This window comes from Phalacrocorax carbo, chromosome 1 (genome assembly GCF_963921805.1).
Source record: "Phalacrocorax carbo chromosome 1, bPhaCar2.1, whole genome shotgun sequence".
Lineage (NCBI taxonomy): Eukaryota > Metazoa > Chordata > Aves > Suliformes > Phalacrocoracidae > Phalacrocorax > Phalacrocorax carbo.
Window position 1 is genome coordinate 123,691,575 of NC_087513.1, and position 22,019 is coordinate 123,713,593.

Here is a 22,019-nt window from a genome sequence, read left to right on the forward strand (position 1 = left end):
GGGGGGGGGAGAACAAAGGGGGAGGAGGAGGAGGGGGCCGAACCAGAGCCAGCGAGAGAGGGAGAAAGCGATGGATCAGCCGGTTTGCAGTGTACATCAAGCTATCACATCTGTATATGCTCCGATCGATGAAAAGGATGGATAATATTTGTCAGCTGCAGACCTTTTTCTTCTCACTTCCCAGGGAAAGGACGGGGGGGGAAAGAAGAGAGGTAATAGGGAGCTTCAAGGCCAGAGGCACTTCCCGATACATCCAAATAGAAAAGAAAGGCTGGGGATTATTGTTATTATTTTTATTATTCTACAGCAGCCAAAGGGACGATCAGGGGACAGTGCAGCCCTCTCTGCCCGCTTCTTCACGCTCCCACTCCTTTCTTCTCACCCCTTTTTTTTGTTTTGTTTTGTTGAAACTCAGCTGCTTCCTTGCAGGGCTCCGAAGATTTAACCCTTTGCCCACGGAGGCTTGAGGTGGGTGAGCACAAAAGCAGATCGCGAAAGCCTTGGACTGAGGGAAAAAAAAAAACCAACCCCAACCCACACGCGCCCAGCGAGGAGTCAGTAAAACGCACCGTTACACACACAGCGATGTGGTTTGGCTTTAGGGAAGACGGGGGGGGGGGGTGGAAGTGCGAGAGAGACGTAGCCTCTCTCCACCGCCCCCCAGCTCTGCCAGCCCCTCGCCTGGTGCCTGCAGTTGCACTCTGAGTAAATAGTTCCCACACATGGTCCACATTTTGCACAGCAGCAGCGTGTTTCCTCTCGGTCTCTCGTTGCTGCTCTCTGAGCAAAGAAGAAAAAAAAAAAGAGGTTTAGAGGAAGTTAAAAATCAGGCGAGCTGAGAAAAAGACTCAGTGTTATACACATCCTGAATGAAAGCGAAAGCCCGGCATTTTGGCCCTCTGAGCGCCAAGCTCTCACCTCCTTAGTAATGTCACTAACCTACATGTTGGACATATCACAGTAATTACTTACACCCGGCGAGATGGGCTCTCAGGCGCTCACGATAGCCAGGACGGCCGCGGAGCCCGCTGGGGGGGAGGACGGCCGGCTGCCCGCTCCCTGCCGGCACGGCGGGCCAGAGGGGGCGATGGGCCGGGATGGGCCGCAGCGCCCCAGGGGAGCCGGGCTCCTTCCCCACCGCCCGTGGGATTCCTCGCCCCTGGAGATGGGTCCCTGGCAGCCAAGCCGTGCGTGCAGTAATGGGGGGATGTCCTAACCCGCCTGGCGTTTGCTTTCCCAGGGCACCGAGCGTCCCCGGAGGGGCTGCGGCAGGACGAGGGGACAGGTGATGCTGGTGTGCCGGGTGGGCCCCTCGGAGGGTGGTGTCCGTCCCCTGCTCCCGGGTGTCCCGTGTCCCCCACCCCGGCCCCACTGCCCGCCCCGTGCCTGGGGAGCTGGAAGCCGGGGCGGCGTACGCCGCTGGGAAACCATGATCTGGCGTCCTCGTTTTCTTCTCCATCCAGGCCCCGGCTCCGTCCCCACCCGCCCGTGAGCCGGGATCAGCCAGATGATCCTCCGGCCGTCGGCTGAGTGGCAGCTGCGTCGTGGGTAGCTTTAGGGCTCGGCCACTCCGCGCTCCCCTGACCCCACTCCGTCTCTCTCCCTCCATCGCGGCCCCTCCGGAGCCCGGTGCCCCATCAGCTCTCGCTGAGTGATATTTAAAAGAAGGGTTGCATTCTCCCCAATAGAAGCCCACTCGTTTCCTTGTTGCCAGGAACAAAGCGTACATTCAGAGGGGTGGCTGTTGACGGCTCCCTCTGTATAGCACTGGAAAGCGGGTGGCCTTTGGTTACTGGCAAGGAAAATTCTAATCAGGGTGCTTGTAAGCGGGGCTTTATAGAAGCTTAGTTACAAAAGGCTTACACCAGAGTAATGCAATAACTATAATAACAGCCAGGGAGCCCTAAAGAGGGTGGAATGTGCTTGTGTCTGGATGATTTTCCCCGCTAGCACAGAGAGGGACTGTTTACCGCGAGTGCCATTAAGTATCGCTGGAAACTCACCAACCGCAGACTTATTTCAATATACTTTATTGTTGTATCTGCTCTAAAAGCAGCTTGCTTCGGACGACTTTTAGATCGTCCTAGAGGAGAAGGGAGAGAGGCCGCCCTCGGGTGTCTCGGGGAGGAGGCTCGGAGCGGCGGGGCAGTGCCCAGACCGAGGGAGCTGCGAGCCGGGTCCGGCCAGGGCGGCGTGACCGGAGCGTGTCCCGGCGGCCAGTGCCGCCGCCGAACAAAGCGGCGAGGCGAAACGGCCCCGGGCGCCCAGCGGCACAAAGCCCCCGGGCTCCCGCCCCGCTGGGGGTGGGCAGCGACGTGGCCCCCGCCGCCCTCTTCGCCTGACGGGGCCGATGAGGGCGAGGGGCCCCGGGGGGCGGGGGGGGAGCATCGTATCGCATCGCCCTCCCACCGCTCCGGGGGCGCCCCGGGCAGCGGTGACCCCGCTGTGCCGGCTCAGCCCGGCTCCGGCTCGGCGCGGCTAGTGGGATCAGCCGCTGCCCTCCGCCACCGCCGCCGCGTGTGGATTTTTCCAGCCCGCCGCCGCCGCCGCCTCCTCTTCGGCCGGCCCCGCTGCCCGCCGTCCCCCAGCCAGACCCAGCTACCGCTTGGCCGCCGGCGAGGGGCCGCGGCTCCGGAGGGCAGGAAATGGCTTGGCCGGGGAGCCAGGGCGGTCACCCCGCCCCGCTGCCGTCCCGGGGCACGGCGGGCGGCGGTCGCCGCGGGAGCGGGCTGTGCCGGGGGGCGCCCCGCGACACCGCGCCGGCCCCGGGCGGGACGCGTGAGGCGGGCAGCGCTCCACCCCCATCACCCCCTCCCCCGGGCACCCCCGGGCAGACTTTGCAGCGCTTGATTTTAACGGAACAGCGGAGCGCGGCGAGCAAACTGCTGCTCCGCGCAGGGCAAGAAAAATGGGTTTTTAATAGGCAAGGTCGGCGTGCTTGGCAGCCGGCCACCGCGGCCGGGGAAATAAACAAACAGAGGAGCTGCGACTTCAGGTCGGAGCAGAAGTTGCGCTCCCGGCTAGAGGAGCCCGCGGCACGGTCCCTGGAACCAGCATGCAGCCGCGCACGGAGCCGCCGCGGCGAGCATCTCCTCCCTCCCACCCCCCCACATCCCACACCCTCCCCACCCGGGCCCCCCACCTCGCTCCGCTCCGCGACCCCGGGGGCGGCGCGCCGGCTTCCCGCGCCGCGGGAGAGGAGCGGGCCGGGCGGCGGGGCCGGGGGGAGGCTGCCGCCCGGCTGGCAGCGGGCAAAGGGTGGCTGGCCCCCGCGGTTATCGCGCTCCGTCGCTGCTGCACGCCTAACCGCTGCCGTTCGGCACGGCCGGCCCCGAGAGGGATCGCGAAGCGGCGGATCGGCGCCTGCCGGAGGGGTTTCCAGCGGTGCCCGCCGGGACTCCCGCCCCGCCGCCGGGTCGGCAGGGCCCGGCGGTGCCGGCCCCGCTCTCCGCACCGCGGGGGCGTCGCGCTCCCGCTCTCGCCGCGCGTTCCGGGCTCGGTGCCGAGCACTCCCGGCTGCCGCGCCTCAGCCTCCCCGCTGCCTCCTGCCGCCGCCGCCTCCCTCCCGGCTCCGCAGGCGGGACTGAAGCCTTGCGTCTTGCTGGGGAGGGCGGGGGTGTGCGTGTGTGTCCGTTCCTCAGCTGGCCATCCCCACAGGTCCCTTCCCCAAACCTCTTTGTAGGCCCACGCGGGGCGAGAGGTGGCCCCCACCTGAGCAGGAGCCGTGCAGCCCCTCTGCCCGAGGAGGGCTCGGCGGGCGCAGCCCTCTCTTTAGCACCCCCCGCCAAACCGGGCCGGAAAAGTCCCGCCGCCCCCGGGAGGGGGAAGGGGCTGGTCGGCGTGCCCTCAGGAGAGGAGGGAGAAGGGAGCCGGGGCAGGGTAGCCGAGAGCGAAGTCCAAGCCCGGGGAAGCTGGACGAGGGCGCGGGGAGAGGACGGCAATCCCCGCCCCGGCGGTCACAGCCCTTTGCCAGCACGGCGGGGGGCAGGGGAGCACCCTTCGCCGCGGCCCTCGGCTCCCACCCGAGCACGGCCCAGGCTGGGGCCCCGGTACGCCGGAAGGGGGTACGGGGTAAGAGCCGCGCACCCCAAGTTCCCACGGGCCCGCGGCCTGGGCTCCCATTGCTGCTCCATCGTCACCATCATCTCCAGGCCCAGAGCGGGGTGGAGAGCAGAGCCCCCCCCCCGCCAGCGCAGGGCTCGCAGCTGGACGCGCAGACAACGGGGGCTGCGACCGGGACGGGCGCCGGGCAGGGCGGCGGCGGCTGTTAGCGGCGCTCCCGCGCCTCGCCACCCGGCAGCTGCCAGCTTTTTGGCAGATCGCTCCGCAGACGTCTCCCAAGGACTCCTGCAAGGGCTGAGAGGGGTCACGGGGAAGAGCTGAATAGGGCGAGAGGCCGAGCTAACGGAGGGCAGCTCGGCGGAGCCAGGGTGGAGGAAAGGGAACGGTGCAAAAAGCAGGGGACGGTGGTGGGGGTGGGTGGGTGGGGGAAGGGGGGGGCAGTTAAAGCCACCAGCCTGCACAATGCCGAGTTTGCAGCACGCCGAGGAGCTGGGGCGCACTGCAGTCCCGAGAGCCAGGGAAGGGGCGATGGAGAAGCAGCCCGACTGGGACAAAGACTGCCTCTTGCAGACCTGGCGTCACCTATCCCTTAAAAAACCTGGCTTCCTCTTCTAGTGCCGGGGTGTACCTGCAGGGTAGTCTCAGCCTTTCTGTCTCCCGTCCCACTATTCCAGTACAGTCTAATCCTTGTGTTGTGACCTACAGCAGCGCTCTGATTTATTTTTAATGCGTTCCGATTCCTGTTCCGTTGTCAAGAGATGCATTGAGATTCATTTTCCATCCCCTGCTTTTCAGACTTCTGTTCTGCTGGAGGGACCCGCCAATAGAGTTTAATTCGATTTGATATGATTTAATGAACACCTTTATCTTTTGTTTTTAGCAGGAGGATAAAGAATATAACCGCATTCAGCTTTTGCTAAATCAGACACGTTTCCCACCGAAATTGTATCTGGTGACACACACTCACTGTAACATTTCATTAACAACCCCCTTGATATATTGATTTTTAATATTTGTATTAAATGTTGTGTAAAATTGAACTCAGGCGTTAGAAGAGATTGTGCAAGTCACAAGACATGACTCCTACTTAATTGTTATTTTTTTCGGTCCTGGAACAACAGTTGGAAAGAGGCCAGCAGGAGGGGGGGGAATTAAAAATACATTCTCCACGGGGGGTGGGGTGGGGGGGGATAAAAGGCAGTGCCTGGGATAAGCGTGGGGGAGATGGGGAGGAAGGACAGGGCCCCGGGAGCGGGGGCAGCAGGGCCAGGCCGCCCCACCCCCCCGTGCCCCCAGCCCCCGCCGGGGCCAGCGCCCCGGAGACCGCCCGGCTCCCCGCTCCTTCCCGTGCTCCCCCGGCTCCCTCGCTCCGCGTCGCGTCCCTCCCTCCTGCTCCATATGGTTTCTCCCCTCCTCCTCCTCTTCCTCTTCTTCCCCCCTCCATGTTGTCTCCGTGACTCTCCCCGCTCCATGTTACGCCTTCGGCCCCCGGGGGAGCGTTTCCCCGCTGCGGCGTGGAGAGGCCCGGCCCCGCGGCCCGGCCGGGATGGGATGGGTGCCGGGCTCAGCGGGGCCCGCACTCAGGGCGGAGGGGCGACGGGGGGACAGCAGGGGAAGACCGGGGGTCAGGAGAGGGCCGTGGGGAGGGGTGCCAGCCGAACCTCCCGGCCAGAGAATTTGCCGTGTGTCTGTGAGAAGATCTTGAAGAAGTTACTCTCGCCCGCGCTCCCCCCCTTCTTTTCTTCCCCCCCTCGCCCCCCCCAGGAATACGAAGCATTCAGAGATCAACATAATTCACCTGCATCAAAAAAAACCTCGCGAGCTATAAACTAGCGGCTGATCCTCCGCTTAGACTAGTGTTTAGCCGTTCATGCATCATGAGTGTCAAATAAATGCCTGATTGAGGCCCTCAGCGGAGGAATTAGCTTTCCTTGTGCTGGAAATGCATAATAGAGAAAGTGCTGAGGCATCCTCCCCGGAGTTAGCTCGGGCTCCGCTCCCTGCGCTCCTCGTTTCGGGAGCTTTCCCTCCCGCACCCCAACTCCCTGCTTGCGTTCCTTCCCCCCCCCGCCCATTGCTTGCCCTTATCAGCACGCCCAGCTGGCCAGGGGCGAGGGGAGCCCTCGCGGGGAGGGGGAGAGCGGGGGCGGAGGGAGCAGCCGAGCATCCCTCCCGGTGCCCGGCTCCGCGGGGACCGCCGGGGGGGCGGGGGAGGGAGTGACACTCCCCCCAACGACCTGCTTGTCGCTTGGCCACTCTTCCGCGCCGGGGGGGGGCCTCACCCTGCCGACGGGTACCACCCGGCCCCGACGTTTGGTGGCGAAGCGAGGAGGGGGAGCCGGGCTAGTGCAGCGCAAGGCCCCGTCGCCCCGGCCGCCCAAAACGGGCTCGCTGCCCGGGCGGGACCGAAGTCCCCCCACCCCCCCGGGCGAGAGATGCCGCCAGCGCTGGGCTGGCGGCCGGGGCACACAGGGGTTAACCGCGCCGCGGCCGGGAGGAGCAGTTAAAGTGCACGGGCTGCAGATGCTTTTCAGGCCTCGGTGTCTACCGTTTTAAATTAAAAAAATGCACCCGGCCCGACCACGCACCAGTGACCTGCAATTTCCCCTTCTTTTCAAACTGAAATATGGCCAAACTATCTTCAAGTTAACTCAGGGGCTGGGGACGGAGGCGGGGGAGGTTGGGGGGGGGGGGGCGGGAGGAAATCGCTCCGGGTTGAGATCTCTGTGTCAAGTTTCATCCCCTCCTGACATTTCTGGCTCTGCGCCAAAGTCCTGAAAATGGAAAATTGGGGAAGGGCGGGCGGGGGGGAGGTGGAGAGCGGGGAAGGGGGGGGGAAAGCGGGCCAGAGCTCTCTCGGCGGAGCGGCAGTAGCGAGAGGCTGTGGCCAAGAGGGATGCATGAGCCAGCCCGTCTGAGCGGAGCGCGGCGGCATCTTCCGCCATCCGTTCCGCCGCCCAGGCGCGTGGAGAGCCGCCGGCCGCTGCCATTGTTACCGGCGGGCGGGCGATGCGGGGACCGGAGCCGCCGCTCCGGCGAGAGATAAATAACCCCTGACAGCGCCTCTTCGCACCCGCAGCTCGGCAGACTGCACTCGGCGGACGGCCGCAGGTCTGTGTCGCTCCGTTTCGCGGGAGTCCCTTTAAATCACCGCTCCCCGCCTCACCTCTCCCGGGGGATACTCCGATCTATCCCCTCCGCCCCCCCCTCCCGCCGCCGCCAGCCCCGCACGCCCTCCCCTGCCCGCTCCCCCCTCCCGCAGCCGGCCGCGGCCCCGCTGCCACGACTGGGTTCGGCGCGGAGCCCCGCGGAGGGGCGGGGGGGAGAGAAAAGTCTCTGCTGAAATACTTTCGGCTGGCTGCGCCTTTGCCAGGAGGGGTCTTAGCGCCGGGTCTTTTGTCTTGGGGTCTTCGCCTGCGTCCCCCGGGGTGGCGGGCGAATCTCCCGGGAAGAACCTCCGGGGAAAACGCCGGCGCGTCCCGGGCTGCCGCCGCGGGCAGCAGCGCCCCGGCCCCCCCCGGCAGCGCCCGGCCGGCACTCCTGTGGGATCGCCCGCCTCCCGGTTCCCCTCTTTCGCCGCAGGAGCCGAGGGGCTCGAGGTGAGCCCTGCCCTCCGGAGCCCCGTTCCGCCCGCGCCGCCCCTTCCCGCCGTGAGCGTGACAGTGGCGCAACCGGGGCGGGGGGGTTGGGAGGGTTGTCCCTCGCCAACCGGGGTGCTCCCCTCCACCCGCCATCCCGGAAAGGAGGACACCGCCGGCAGCCAAAGCCCTACTTTCCAGCTGCCCGGCAGCACCGGGGGAAAGCGGCCAGGCATGTGCGCTCCGGAGCCCCTGGCAGCTCTCCGGGCCGCCTTCCCCTGGGACACCGGGTAGCGCCACGTCCCCCACGGACGCTGGCGAGCGGCTCCGCTGTGAGGCGAGCCCGCGCTTTATTTTTTTCCAGCGTCCCCGCCCTCCCCCCCGGCCCCACCGAGGCCGAGCCGGTGTGTGTGCGTGCGAGACGACGTTATCGCCAGCCCGAATTATTTCCAGGCCGGCTGCCGGGAGAGTCTCTCCCAGGTGGAGCCGATACGGGCGGCCGGTACCCGGGGAGACAAAGGCAGGTCCGGAGCCCCGCGGTACGGAAAAGTGCGGGCGCTGCCGGCCTGACCGGGACCCCCCGCCCCGCCCCGGGACCCTCCCCCGCGCTGGGCCGGGGCCGCGGGGTGCTGCTGCCGCCGCCCCGGGGGAGCGCGGGCTGGGTTTATCCGAGCGCGTCTTTCCAGTTCCATTGAATGCACTTTTAGGCGATTGTTTTCCCTTTCCACTTGTTTGTCTCCTGCTAGCCTCGTAAACTGCCTCATGATTTATTACCTAGGCTAAGTGCTTAATTTGTGAATATGAAACAGATTAAAAGGAGATCGGCGTATTTTAGCAGGCAGGCCGGAGCAAAGCCCGGCAGCTGTTTCGAGTTTGTAGGCATCTCCAACCTCATGTTAAGCAGGCTAGCCTGCTAGTGATCAAGGGGGTATCCCCGGGCTCTCTCCGAGAGGCCCACCGCCGCCGGCTCCTGGTGCGCACGGCTGGCGCGGAGACCGGCCGCGGGACGGGCGCCGTGGCGTTTGTTTTGAGGGGGGAAGGGACACCGATGTCCTCCGTCAAGGCGACACCCGCGGCCGTGGGATTCGGGACCCGCTGCGTCTCCGCCGAAGGCGGGCTCTGCCGGCGGAGGGCCGAGCAGGCGCGCAGAGGGTTAACGACGACGACTCTGCCCTCTCCTTCAAAGGGCTCACTCGAGATAGAGTAAATACGGTCGGGGCGGGGGGGGGGGGGGGGGCGCTCAGGCCACATGATGCAAAAGTAAGACAAGCACACTCCGGAGAACAAAGGCTTCCTACCCCCTTCCTCTCCCTCCCCCCAAAATCTGTCTTAATTCTGCAAGTAAACTTGAGCAGCTATAAAACAAAGGGGAACGATAGAACTTATAGCCAAGGGACAATCAAAATAAATACCATTGATGCAGTCCAAGCACGCGCTCGGTATTTTCTGCAGGCCCCCACCCCCTCAGCCAAGCGGGACGTCGCGGGTTCCCCCCACGACAGGGTTGACGTGCACCGCCGGGGCTGTGAGTCGGGCCGATTTAGGCCATATCCCGCAGCCCGGGGAACACCCGCTGCCCCGAGCCAGCGCCACCTCGCAGGCCCGGGGGAGGGGGGCCGGGCCGGGCCGGGCCGCAGCGTCGGGGCCGGGGCTGGTGCGGGCAGCAGTGGGGCAGGGCAGCCCCGGGCCTCCAACGGGGTCGGGTCGCCTGGAGGACCGCGGCGCCGGACGACGTCCCAGTGCGACGTGCCCGTGTCCCGGCGGAGGCCGTGAAGTACGGCGTGGGGCAGGGAGTGATGGCTCGCCCTGCAGCGAGCCATGCCCCGGCCCCGCGGGTGCCCCACAGGCGCCAGCCGTGGTGGTTGGTCCCCCCACCCCACCCCGACCCGATGGTAGCCCCGGGTCATGTAAGTGACACCTCCCTGCTCGAGACCCCCTGCTCCCGACTGCCCTGGGTTTGCAGAGCAGGCCAGCTACTTTTCTGCTTGTCGCCAGCACCCTGGGGGAATTCCCAGCCCCAGTGTCTCACCTAGCCTGCCTGCTTCACCCCTCCCTACCAGCTCCTTGGCCCGGAGGAGATTTTAATGCATTGGGGACAGCAGGGGAAGAGAAGGGGGAAAGCAGCAAGCCAGCAGCCTGCACAGCCAAGCAGGCAGCAAGGCCTGCCGAGTACAAAGCACCACTCCTAAGCCCAAAAGCCAGAGAGACAAAAATCTATAACCTGCCCTCTGAGCACTGCTTAAGAACCAGGAGCAAGAGCACCGTGTCACTCCTGCTGGAGCACAGCAGACAGGGCTGGCTAGGAGAAAAATGACTCATGTGCCCTTGTTGCACCTCAAGTGGTTGCTCTGTGCTGCAGATGTGGCTGGTGTCGGAGCTGTGGAAGGAGCGGGAGATGGGGACAGACCCTGGGCAGAGCATGGTGGCACATGTGTGGGCAGGCTCAGCCCTGGTCAGCCAGGGAGCGGGAGAGCAAGAGACCACGTACACGGCATTCAGAAAGTTCCCTCTGTGTGTGTGTGAAGATGTCAGAGTAACTCTTGTCTGCGGAAAGCTGAATATAAGCTGTGTCTGGGAAGCCGTCCTGTAGGTACATGTAAGTGAGGGCTTGGGGACACCCCCTCCCACGGTAAGGAAGCACCTGAAGGAAGAGTGCAAGAACGAGACAACAGCAGATATGTGTCTGTCTATGCAACTGTTTCAGGTTGGCTTGAGACAAGGTCCTTCTTCCGCATTTGGGGCAAGGTTTGTGGCAAACCAACGCTGGAAACCATTTCCCAGGGGCATGATGGGGTTTGGGTGTAGTTGATGGGTCTGTGCCTTGTGACAGGGGAGATATTGCATAGGTATTATACGGCACCACTGTTTCTAGCCCTGGGCCTTGTTATTCACTGACTGAAGGCAAGATCGAAACTTTTGAGCAACCTGAAGAGCAGTAGGCAAAAATGGCCCCAGGGTCTCTGCACCTCCCTGTCGGTTCTGCACAGAGCTGTTTTCTCACTAGGTACCTCCAGCATTTTAGCAGGGGGAGAAAAACACAGGCTTGTGTCATGATGATAAGATACAGTGCTTTTCTCTTCAAGCAGTATACATAACATGAAGCTGGAAGAAAATACAGTGGCAATGGAAAAGGAAAAAAACCCATTCCAACTTGTTGGCTTGGCCTTTGCAGTCATCCCTACCTCAGGGAGGGCTACGGCCACAACGCTAAGCCTTAGTTACACTACTGAAATTCACCATGCTAAAAGTCACCTGGTCCCTCGAGTGCTCTTGTAAAGCACTCCAGGTCCCCACAGAAAATGGTTTGCGTGTGCTTAAAACTATGTGAATTGGATTTGCTTCCAACAGCGCGTAATGCCAGTTTCAGCCTGATCCTGTCTGGCTTTCACAGAATTAACGCCTGGATGGATCTAAGTCCAAATGTCTCAGACCAAAGTGGTTCAGATAGTCCTCCTGCTGCTGTCCCTCACTGCCCCAAAGGCATTTTAAAATCTCCTTGGAAGTGCTGTTGTGTGGCGGTGGATGGCTAAGCCTCAGAAACAAAGCAATGGAGAAAACTACTAAAGCAGAAGGGGCAAACCCTGATGGCTTGGAGAAATCGGCAGGGGCACCGACAGGTATGAATGCTGCTTCAGTTTGGAGCACAGGCGCACCCAGGCTCTGTGTGTAGCCCCTGCCCCTTCTGGCCAGTAGTAGCAGGCTGCAGGCACCCCATACCCACCAGCCTGCAGGCCTTCTTGCAGCCAGGCTTATACCTTTGACTTTCGCCCAGTAACAGTTTGTCAAGTCATATGTCTCTCTTTTTCACCGCTTCCCAACACCTCACCGCATCCAGAACGCTCCCAAGAAGGGGAAAAATGCTTTCAAAAGTCCTGTCAGCAAAAACTATTAAAGGCCTCTACATGACCACTGAAATGATGTCTTCGTATTCTTGTAACCTCTGCTTATGCAGCCTGTCTGGGCACTGTTTAGATTTGTAGGCTCTTCGGGGTATGACTCTGCCTTGCATTGTCTAACGTACTGTGGCTATCATCTAAACACAAAAAAAACGCAGGGCAAAGTTTTGGACTAGCGTAAGGCGCAGGTTATGCAGAGATAAATGCGGGGATCGACGCGCGCTAAATTTCAGTGGTATTTTACCTTTCCGGCTTCGCGAGTATTGCGTTACCTGGCAGTCGCTTTAGTGTGCTGGGCGCTCTGTATGCACAGAAGGAGATTGTTCCTGCCTGCCCAAAAAAGAGAAGCAAAACTGTAAAAACTACAACGGCAGATGACCAGCAGAGCGATGCCGGTGGTACAAGGAGGCGGGCGAGCTCCCGGCTTCAGTCACGGGCTCCTTTGCCACAGCACTCTGAGGCCACTGCTCCCAAAGCCCGTGTCCTGCAGTTAGAAGAGAACAGTGTGCGTTTGTATGCGTGTGTTCATGTGAATGTAATTTTGTTTCTACATAATGTGGATTATCTTTCTTTTAGCGGCAAATCCGTTCAGGGGTTTAGATAAAGAGAGAAATCCTGCAGCCGTTCCCTCCCTGGGAAAGGGCATGTCTTCTGTCACTTTCTCTGGTCCTTTTTCCGAGCGGTCCCCAAACACCCTTTTTCATAGCTCAGCGTCCGATCTCACCTTGAGAGCCTGCCCACTCCCAGGGTGAAGCGCTCTCACGTGGGGGACAGAGGGAAAACCCAAGGAGTAAGGCACAGCAGGCACGGTGCCACTCGGATGACTGGGAGGAGAAGGGATCCGGGGCGTAGGGTGTAGAAGTACCCCCCAACGGCATTGCACTGGCTGGTGCAATGTAGGGATTACAACCTCACAGCCCCCCAGGGAAGCCCTCCCGGCAGGGAGATTGGGCGTGCCATAGGTGCAGGACACCTAACAAGCACTCTTGTTCTGAAGCCCGGTAGGACTGCTTGGCTTTACAAAGTGTGAAGGCGACCTTGTCAGGAAAGAGAGCTCCATTGGTTTAAATGCAGAATTACCCTCCCGCAGTTCTAATTTCCCAGGCGAGGGCCGTGCAGGCTGTGAAAACATGCAAGTTGTTGATGTATTGGTTCAATTAATTTTTAAAATAAGTTTGAATGCCATTTATTTCAAATTTGATAGGAAAGTGCTGTAGATTTTTGCAAGCAAAGGCTGAGGTGAGTGTGAACGGGCTGTGTATTTTGCATAGCCTTGAAAAGAGGGCTTAAACGAGGCATTCATTTAGTACCAGGCCTCCGCACAGTGATGAGTGAGACCCGCGGTGAAAGAAAAAGACCTGAACATCTGTATTTGCTAAGTGGCACCGGCAGCAGTCAGCCAGCTCTCAGAGAAGAGCAGACATGCGGGTGTGAGGCCCAGTGGAGACTGCTGGGTCCCTGGTGCTTTTTAAAAGGAAATAATAGCTTGTGGGGGAACCCTTTCTGGTGGCCTTGGCTCCCGTGACCCCCCTCTGATGTATGATATTTAAACAAGGAAAAGTCAATATTGGTTTTCCACATACAGCCTCGTTCTGCTCTCCGTGAAAACTAATGACAAACCCCTCGGGGAGTTAGAGGAGAGCAGACCCCAAAACAGTTGCTCAGACCCAAATACAGTTGGCTGTAGCAGCCTGGAAGGAAGAAAGAGCAGGTGGTCACGAGCGGCTGGGCAATGTGCGCTTGCAGGTAAATTAGAAAGAAAAGAAGCAATCCCATCCTGCAGTACGCAGTGCCTCAAAGCTGCAGGTCTGATGGTTTGAATGATTATTGCTTTTTAAAATTATAAATTGCATTTTGGTACAGCGAGTGAGGATAATGCGCTGAATTAAATACAACTCAAGGGTGTTTTGTTATAACAAAGGTGACTTCTCTGCACTTGCTTTTTCATGGTTGGGGCTAACGGAGGATTTGATTTTAACCCTATGGCTATCAAGCAGTGGTTTTGGGAAGGAGTGATGCCAATTGTATGAGAAGATATCCATAAACCAGGCCATCAGATATATCTTCTGATATATCTGCTCTCTGAGGTAGGAAAGTATAAGTCATAGGAAGAGAGAGGGCAAGCCTACGTGCCTCGGTAAAATGAGGGCACGTGGAAAGTATAAACAAAGGGAGGGCTGCTACTAGTAGGACAGGAAGGCTGTGCCATGTGTCATGGGAAAAATAATTTTTTTGTGGATAATTTAAACTTAAAGGGGCAGTTGTGGTGTGACTGCCTGGCACAGAACGTGAGGTGGGGCATATGCCCAAAAGCAACTTAACCATTAATGCTGTGCTGCCCTCCTCTTGGTGTTGGTTCATGCAGGCTGGGCCTCTCCAGGTGTTGCAGTAGCAGCTTCCGGAGCCTCTAAAATGACATGAACTTCATCATAGTTCACCCCAGGGCAAAAATGCTGCACAGGCTTTACGCTGTATTGGCACCATGTCCCTGGAGGCAGTAGCAGAAAAAGTGGTGTACGAGTCCCTTAATCAGCTCTGTGCGGATTGAGAATCACTCCTGTATGGGGAACAGCTTTCCCGGGCAGGTCGTAGCTGCTTTCCCATTACAAGGTGCCCACAGTGCAGGCCCACTATGGTCACCCAGTCTCCAGCATGTGCCACAACCTCTGTTAGGGCAGAGATGTCAGTGGGAACAGCCTGGGGAACTGAGCGAGCCAGAAGACACTGTGGGCCAGTCTGAATGCCACTGGCAGGAATAGCACCTTTGGTCTGATGCATGACCATGACATCATGGTTAATGTCAGTCTCCAGCTGGGACTATGGAAAAAGACCTACCATTTGGGAGAAAATAAATAAAGGAGTGTCGCTCAGGTGTGAGCCCTTCTAGGAAGCACAGGGACCACGTACGAAGCTCAGGCCCAGCCATTTCCAAGACCATGTCTGTCCTGTGCGATTTTCTGCTTTTGAGGATAAATTATATGGAAAGAGACCTTTGGGGCCCAGACTGTTGCACCCTCATTATATGAGGCCCAGCACACACAGCCCTAGCTACAGCTGAGGCTTTTGGGAGCCTCTCTCACCCAAATAATCCAGGGCATCTCGGCTACAACTCAGGCCACCTCTCACACAGAGCAGAGTCCAGGCTTGCAGTATCCAGTGAGATGGCACTCACTGCATGCAATGTTTCCTGGTGTAGCTCAAGAAGACCAGAGGCTGGGAAGGTACTGGAGCAGGGTGGTTAATGCTTCTGCAATGCACAGACCTTGGTCCTCTGAGACCCTGCAGTTCCACAATGCTGTTGCATAGCAAGGCTATCCCAGAAGCTGAGACAGGCTGAAAAATGGATGGGCCGAGGCAGGACAGCTCCTGTTTCTTTATCAGAGGGCAGGTTTCATCTGGTATCTAGTGGGACAGCTCTACCCTGCTTACTGTCCATCTATTGGACCAGAGGTTCATGTGAAGGTGGATGGGGAATGGGCACGGGTGTGACAGCAGACTGTTTGCCGTGGTTGAAGAAGCCGTAATGGAAACTGCCTGTGAACTATCTGGGGAGGAGTGTCTCAAAACTGAGCCCCACCATGGCCGCTGACTGAACTACTCCGAGTCACGCTGGAACTTAACTGGGGGCTTTGGCACCGGAGGAGAGGGGGAAGGAACGGTGTAGTGGAGCTCTGTGTATGCGTTTCTCTGTTAGTGCACAGCCAGGACTAGTGCCATTGTGAGAACATGCGGCAGTTGTTCTTACAGGTAAAAGAAAAAAACATATGAAGCCCTACTGAAAGCTAGGGCTGACAGAGCACTGAAAAAGCCCCAGCTGCAAAAACTAAGCTGGCTCTGTGGTTTGGTCAAGCAGTGCTCAGTGCTGTGAATTTGATGAACAACACTAGTTTGCATGAAGACAGGTGACTTTTTAAATGGGGTTTTAATAAAGTCAGTATTGCTAAGGCTATCTATAAAGGTAATCTGCATAGGGTTTTAAACAACTTAATGATGCCATTAATGCTTCCAACATGAACAAGACCGTTGCTGGAATACTGTGTCCGGCTCTGTTGTGGTGTTCGCATGTTAAAAGTGCATTGGCAAATTAATATGGGATCAGAAAAGAGCTACAAGAGTGATTCAAGGTCTGGGAATCGCATCTCACTGCAAAAGACTAAAGAAATCCCATCTATTAATTTATCCAAGAGGAGGCTATGACTTGGTTTGATCATAGTCTTTAAGTGCCCTAAGTGTCTCTATGGGGAGATTTCTGATAGTAGAGATCTCTTTAATGTGGCAGACAAAGGCATAATGAGATCCTATGTTGGAAAATGAAGCTCTATGAATTCTGAGCAGAAATAGGTGCGCTGTTTTGTGTTGTTTTTTTTTAAACCAGTGAGGGGACATAACGACTGGAACAACTGAGGCAAGCAGTGGGTTTTCTGTTACTTAAAAGTCCTCAGAGCAAGATTGGATGCCAGGCTAAAAGCTCAGCCAGAATTTATGAGTCTGATACAAGAACGTCTGGCTGAAATTCACTGGCCCATGATATGTAGCAGGTCAGACCAGCTGATCGCAACGGTCCGTTCTTGCTTTAAAAAAATCTATGAATTAGGTATTTCAAGTCCCCTGAGCCCCGAAATTACTGGAGGTCTTGAAGGAATGCATTATAAGCTGTCATCATTTAATTGTAAGCAAGCAGGGGGATTGCCTTTTTTTTTTCTTCATTAATAAAACTTCTTTTCCAAGAGCTTGTTAGGCACCAGAGTTAAGCATCTGTTAACAAACATGACAACATATTTTGAACAGTTCAACTAATTCTCCTTCTCCCATTTGCTCAGCTTTGTTTTGCAGCGGCACAATTTCATTAAGGCCACATCTACTGATGCTTCTCTCGACGCAATCTTAAATCCCAGCAAAATAAAATAACGTACGTACTTTGGGTAGCCCCCTTACCCTGTGCGCTCCTTCACGTGCATCCCTTTGCGTCTCATAGACACATTGCAGGGTTTCTCTCCTCACCATGCATGAGCGGAGCAGGGAAGAAGTCCATCCGTTTTCTAGTGCAGGCCCCTGGGATAGGTGGGAATCCATTGTCACAGGAGTGCTTGGCCTGCGGAGCTCCTGGCTGGTCTGAATGAATCACAGGGAAAGGGAACGAGGTATTAAGCAGACACCTGGAATTCCTGAAATTATGCAAGCGATTAACCTCCTCGAGGTTGCATAAAATGGCCTCCAGCAAACGGCCAGAACGCTTTTCTTACACAGGAGCAGTAGTTTTCAAGACACCACAAACTTTCTTAATATCTCTTTTGAGGGGGGGGAGGGGCGGTGGTGGTGGTGGTGTGTGGCGGAGGGGAAGAAGATAAAAAATCCCAGCCATGGCTCTCGGGAGTCTTGAAAATCGTATCCACGGTTGCGTGGGCATTACAAACCTATGATACATTCAGTGCCTCGTTAGTCTCGGTTATCAAAACTGAAACAAGAGGTGGCGAGGAGCGCAACAAAAGATGGAGTTTAAAGTCGCTCGGGGACTGCGCTCCCGTCGGTGGGATTCCTCACCCCCTCCCTCCCTCCCTCCGCCTCTTCTAAGGCCCGCAGCGTTTGATGTGCAGGCACCGAACCCGGGGAGACGGGGCACCGGGGCTGGGCGAGCAGCTCGGCGGGGCCACCGGCCGGGGGGACCGGGGCGCCGCTGTCTCCCGGAGAGCGGGCGGGGAGCCGAGCAGTGGGGGGATGATGGGGGGGAAGGTGAACCCGGAGCCGAGCCGGGCACAAACCCATTAGTCGCACATAACTTGGGAAGACGCTTGGCCTCGCCATGACAACCGGCAGCCCGGGCTGCTCCCACGTCCCGCCGCCTCCCCCCGGGAGCTCCTTTCCTTCCCCCGTTCCCGGCGTTTGGGGAATGCGGGGCTGGAGAGGCGAGCCCGGTGCGGGTAACAAAAGGGGATGAAAGGAGCTCTGTACTTCACTTTACACATCCGAGAGGCATTTTCATGCTCCGTAATGAGAAAGGATCATTCCGAGGAAGTTCAGATCAAAGGGGAGAACATCCCGGCCATTTGCATAATTGCCGGATTTGGGAGCACGGGCAGCCGAGCGGCGGCCGGCCAACCTGGGCACCGCACCGGGGGCTGCTCCTCGCCTCTCCCGGGGAGGCCCGGGGAAAGCGGAGGCCGCAGTCCGTGCCCCCGCGGGAAGGCAGCGAGGCCTGCTCCGGCAGCGGGGATACGGGGGCCGCGGCGCCCCGGGCGGGGTGCTGGGGCACGGCTCCGGTACCCGACGGCAGGGAACTCTCGGGGGGGTCCCGAGGGCGAGGATCCCCCACCACCACTTGCGATGCGCGACCAAGCCGTGCCCGGGTCCCCGGGGGCCGCGCCGTGCCCCCCCGGCTGCTACCGTCGTGAAGGTGGTGCCAGTGGGGATCAGCTCTCTGCTCCCACCCGGCGACATCTGCGCCACGGAGCCAGCACGTCGCCTCCCCGGGCGGCTGGCGGGTGGCTCCCGGCCCGGCGGCTCCCACCGCCACCAGCGAGCGGGGATAAAGGGATTAAACGGCACGTTCGCTCCGCCGGGCTGCGGGGGGACGGGACGGGGGCGGGGGCCACTTGGCCGGCTCCAGCCTCCCTCTCCCCCGCCCGCCTCCCGCGGCGCTGCCCCCGGCCGGCCCCGGTAACCGGGAAGCACGGGGAGCGCCGGCGGTAGCTCATTGTTCCCCGTAACCAGCCGGGGCTGCCGCAGGCGGCCGCGGTGCTCGGGGCGGCGGGGTTCGCCGCTGCTGCTATCGGGGAAGGGATGCCCGGGGACACCCTTTTCAGCCATTTTAAAGCGGCTGTGTCCGTGCCCCCCTCCCTTCCCTCTCCGCGCCCGGACGTCGCTCCCGGAGACGCGGGGCTCCCCCGCCAACCCCCCCGCCGCCCCGAAGCCGACACCACCCACACACGCCCCGCACCTGCGGTCCCCGGGCGAAAACCCCACCCCGCCGCTCACAGCGAGGACACCGCGCTCTCCCCCGCGCCCCGTCCCGGGGACGCGGCCAGCTCCGGCCCCTGCTCTCGCTGGGGTGCGGCAACTCCTGCCCCAGCCCCAAGTGGGGTGCAGCAGCCCCAGCCCCGAGTTTCGCTCCAACCCGTCCCCGACCAAGCCGCAAGCTGGGATGCAGCCGGAGCCTGCGCCCCATCGCCGGCTCGGGGTACAGCCAGCCCCAAGCCGGGGTGCAGCCTCCCCGGCGGGCGGAGCCGCGGCTTCTCCCCGCATGGCCGGGCCCAGGCGGGCTGGCCGGGCGCCAGGGAGGTGAGGTTAGCCTCGGAGCTGGCTGGCGGATGGCATGTTATTGTGAAAAGCGAGCGGGGAAGGCAAATGGGAGCATGGCACCGTATAGGCTCGCCACGTGACCGAAATGTGTTTATCTGGCCCCGGAGAAGCCGGGCTGCCTGCGGAGGCCAACCCTGCTTTCATGGCACAGGCACAACTCCCCTGGCTGCGGACGGGGCTGGGCCCTGCCAGAGAGCAGAGACCACTTCTGTTTGCTTTTGCTGTCGCTTCGGCTCTTATCATTTGCCTTGTCATTCATCATCAACCTCTCCCGCTCCCCCTCCCCCTTACACCAACCCCCCCCCCGCCGCCTCCCCCAGGGTCAGTCGGGAAAAGACTGGGAATCTATCTGAGAAGGGAGACGTGGGAAGAAGGATGAGATGTGGCGGGGGGGGGGGGGGGGGCGGAATAAAAGCAGCTGCATGCAGAACAAAGGTGCTGGAGGGTGGCTTTTGGTGGTGGAGCAGAACCTCGTAAATGGGAGATTTCCGTTCACAAGACTCCGCTTGCACAGTTTCTGTCCTGCCCTTGAACTGACAAGTGAATATCTGCATCGCAACCAGAAAGTAAATCACACCGAGCCTGGCTCGGGGAGGGAGCGCACAACGCTTCAGTCGGTTGCTAAGTGCGAGAAAGTGGAAGATTTCAGCTTTCCAGCGCAAGCCCCGCTTCTCCGATACAATATTTACTTTTGGAGCCCGGCGAAACGCGCTCGGTGTTTATTACGGAGAGTGCCGGAGCGAGCTCGCGTTTGCGTGATGAGGAGCAAGCGGAGGAGCGGCGGTGGTGCGGAATATCAAAGCGAGACCGCCTTGGCAGGGCTCCCAGGCAGGGCTTTACTGGCACCCGCGGGATTCCGCGGGGCAGGGCGAGCGCGGCCCGGGCGGCGGCGGCGGCTGCCGCTCCCCGCTCCCCGCCGCCGGGCCACGGGGGGAGCCCTCAGCCCCCTCCCCCTTCTTCGCGGGAGGCCGAAAGCAAACGTCGTTTCAGCCTCGGGGCTCCGCGTTAAGGAGGCGGGGGGCCTCCGCTCGCCCCCGACGGCTGGAGGGGCTGGGCCGGGCTCTGCCCCCCCGCCCCTTGCCCCCCCCCCCGGGCTCGGGGCTTGGCAGCATCAGCTGGGGCCAGCCGGCCGGTAATCTCATTAGTGCCGTCGCGTTCGGGGAGAGAAGCGCCCGCCGTCCCCGCCCGGCCTCGGGAGAACAGACAAAGGTCTCCGAGGCAAGGCCCCGCGGCCGTGCCACGGCGGGCCGGCCCTGTTAATGTTCAATCGGGAGCGGGGCAGCCGTGCCTCCCCGCACACAACCCCCACACCCCCGGGCTCCGCGCCGGGGGGGCGCCGACCCCCGCCCGCCGCTGCCGGCCGGGCTGCGCCGAGGCCGGTCCAAGGCAACGTGCCTTTCTGTCCTGCCCTGCCGGGATATTTTCTCCTTGGAAGTTATGCTAAAATAACATTTGTGTGCACGTTAATGATTTATTTATGTGGCTAATAACGCTCACATTCTCGCTGATATTTGTCTAGGCGAAAGACCAGCTGCGAAATGCCCCGCAGCTGTAGCCAGTGCTAAAACAGAGTGCCTTGGAATCAGAAATCGATGTTCCTGAAATGAAGAAGTGGACAACTTATTAGGCTCAGTCACTCCACATGCCGTCCCCTGATAACGAATAGATGAAGTAGGCGCTGGCGAGAGGACGCGACGGAGGAGGCCACACATGCCCGCTCCGTCGCGGCGAGGAGGCCGGGTAATTCCACGGGGCGCAGCCGGCCACACGGACAGCCCCGGGCAGGGCAGGGGCCGCCACCGGGCACTCTGGGGCCAGCTGGGGTTAGATGGCGACAAACACCGCGAGGGCCGGGGACGAACGACTCTGGGAGTCATTGATAAAGGTGTCCGGTTTCCCCGCTGCTCCTCCAGAAAGCGCAACCGACAGGTTCGGCGAGCTCACGTAATCGTGGCGTCTCTGCCTAGAAACAGTCGCGCTAATTTTACATTTTTACCATCCGCGGGGAGGAAAAATACCTGTCCTCCCGCAATGCAAATCCTTACGCAAATAGATCTGCGGGAGCGCAGGGAACCGCTGCCACCCTGACCTCCCGGCCAAGAGTCAATCGCTGGTCCCGGCTTCAGAGCAGCAATCTCCGAAAGCACGCGCGATCGTGCAAACTCCTCGGCAGCCCCTCGCAACTCGCTGCTGGCTGCGAAAAGTCCGAGCAGGAGCCTGCGGTTAATCTCCGAGGCCTTCATGCATCCCTGGCGAGCAGCGCCCCAGCGCTAAGTGCAATTAACATAACAGACACTAAAATAGGAGAGAGCAGCGCTGAATTTAATTTGCAGGCTTAAAAAAAAAAAAAAAAAAAAACAACTTAGCACTCGGAGCGGTCTGGCGATGAACACGGAAACCGAGGGGGAAGGCGGCTGAGCAGCCCTCTTGCCTCGGAAGGGGGCCGCGGCTGGGCCCCCGGACCTGCTCTGGGAGCCGGGACCATCTCAGTGCGCCGCAGCACCGTAAAACATTTCTAGACAGGTAAACTGCTCCGAGGGGGATGCCTCCCGCCGCGCCGCGCCGCCCCAGAGCGGCTGCCCCCGCCACCCCCGGCGAGCGCTCCCGCGGCGGCGGGGACAGCCGCAGCGCGACCCGGTCGCCGGTGCGGGCAGGCACCTCCCGATGTCCCCTTCCTGCCCCCCCCCCCCCCCGACAGACACACACACTTCGATCCGGCTGGCTTTCCTGTCCCCGCTGCCTCGGGGGAGAGGGAGGAAATGGGGGGGGGGGAGAAGAGAAGCGGCTGGGGAACCCCCTACCCGCTTTTCCTCGCCCCCTCCCCATGGCTCGTGCACACCGCCTCCCATTAGCCGCAGAAGTTCACAAAAGAGGGAGGCATAAAGAGAGGGAGATCGAGGTTTCCGAGAAAAGGGAGAGGCAAAAATAGCGAGGTCGCGATAACAACAACAACCAACAAAAAATCGTCGCAACCGCGGGACCCACCGATCGGCTCGGAAGCTGGTGGTGTCCGGCCGGGGGAGGGGGGGGGAAGGAAGGCAGAAAAGAGGGCTTTAAAAAACTGGAAGGCAAAAGCTGTTGGGGAGGAAGTGTAAGCCGAGAGGGAGGCTGGGGGAGGGGAGAGAGCGCCATCTTTTCATGTCACAGTCACAGAGACAGCGCTGGGCTTGGCCACAGCGTCTCGGTT

At 60.2% G+C, this 22,019-nt stretch overlaps 2 protein-coding genes across 7 annotated transcripts in view; one reads left to right on the plus strand and one right to left on the minus strand.

The window, feature by feature from the left end:
- Positions 1-279: 279 nt before the first annotated feature.
- LOC135317295 (uncharacterized) lies at positions 280-18,843 on the minus strand. Of its 3 annotated transcripts, none has more exons than XR_010376304.1 (4): positions 18,471-18,843; positions 16,472-16,648; positions 11,809-11,866; positions 280-780 (listed from the first exon to the last, which is right to left on the minus strand). XR_010376304.1 is itself a non-coding variant. In XM_064473283.1 (4 exons), exons 1-4 carry the CDS (start codon positions 18,696-18,698, stop codon positions 357-359), a joined length of 915 nt encoding a protein of 304 aa, XP_064329353.1. In that variant the 5' UTR covers positions 18,699-18,843; the 3' UTR covers positions 280-356. The 3 variants fall into 3 exon arrangements, 1 of the variants encoding a protein (XP_064329353.1); XM_064473283.1 differs by having other exon boundaries at positions 11,781-11,866; XR_010376305.1 differs by lacking the exons at positions 280-780; positions 11,809-11,866 and adding an exon at positions 15,832-16,291.
- BCOR (BCL6 corepressor) overlaps positions 6,916-22,019 on the plus strand; it is an 83,398-nt gene continuing 68,294 nt past the window's right edge. For all 4 annotated transcript variants that reach the window (XM_064473232.1, XM_064473266.1, XM_064473272.1 and 1 more), the window contains exon 1: positions 6,916-7,173. The gene's annotated coding sequence lies outside the window, so the exon portion shown is untranslated. The remainder of the gene's footprint in view (positions 7,174-22,019) is intronic.

Coding starts and splice junctions, on each gene's coding strand:
- LOC135317295 (XM_064473283.1), bottom strand. CDS start 18,698: ATGGGGCGCAGGCTCCGGCTGCATCCCAGCTTGCGGCTTGGTCGGGGA. Junction 11,867..16,471: donor CACGTGAAGGAGCGCACAGG/GTAAGGGGGCTA, acceptor TTTTTTGGGCAG/GCAGGAACAATCTCCTTCTG. Junction 781..11,780: donor ATACTCGCGAAGCCGGAAAG/GTAAAATACCAC, acceptor TTCTTTGCTCAG/AGAGCAGCAACGAGAGACCG.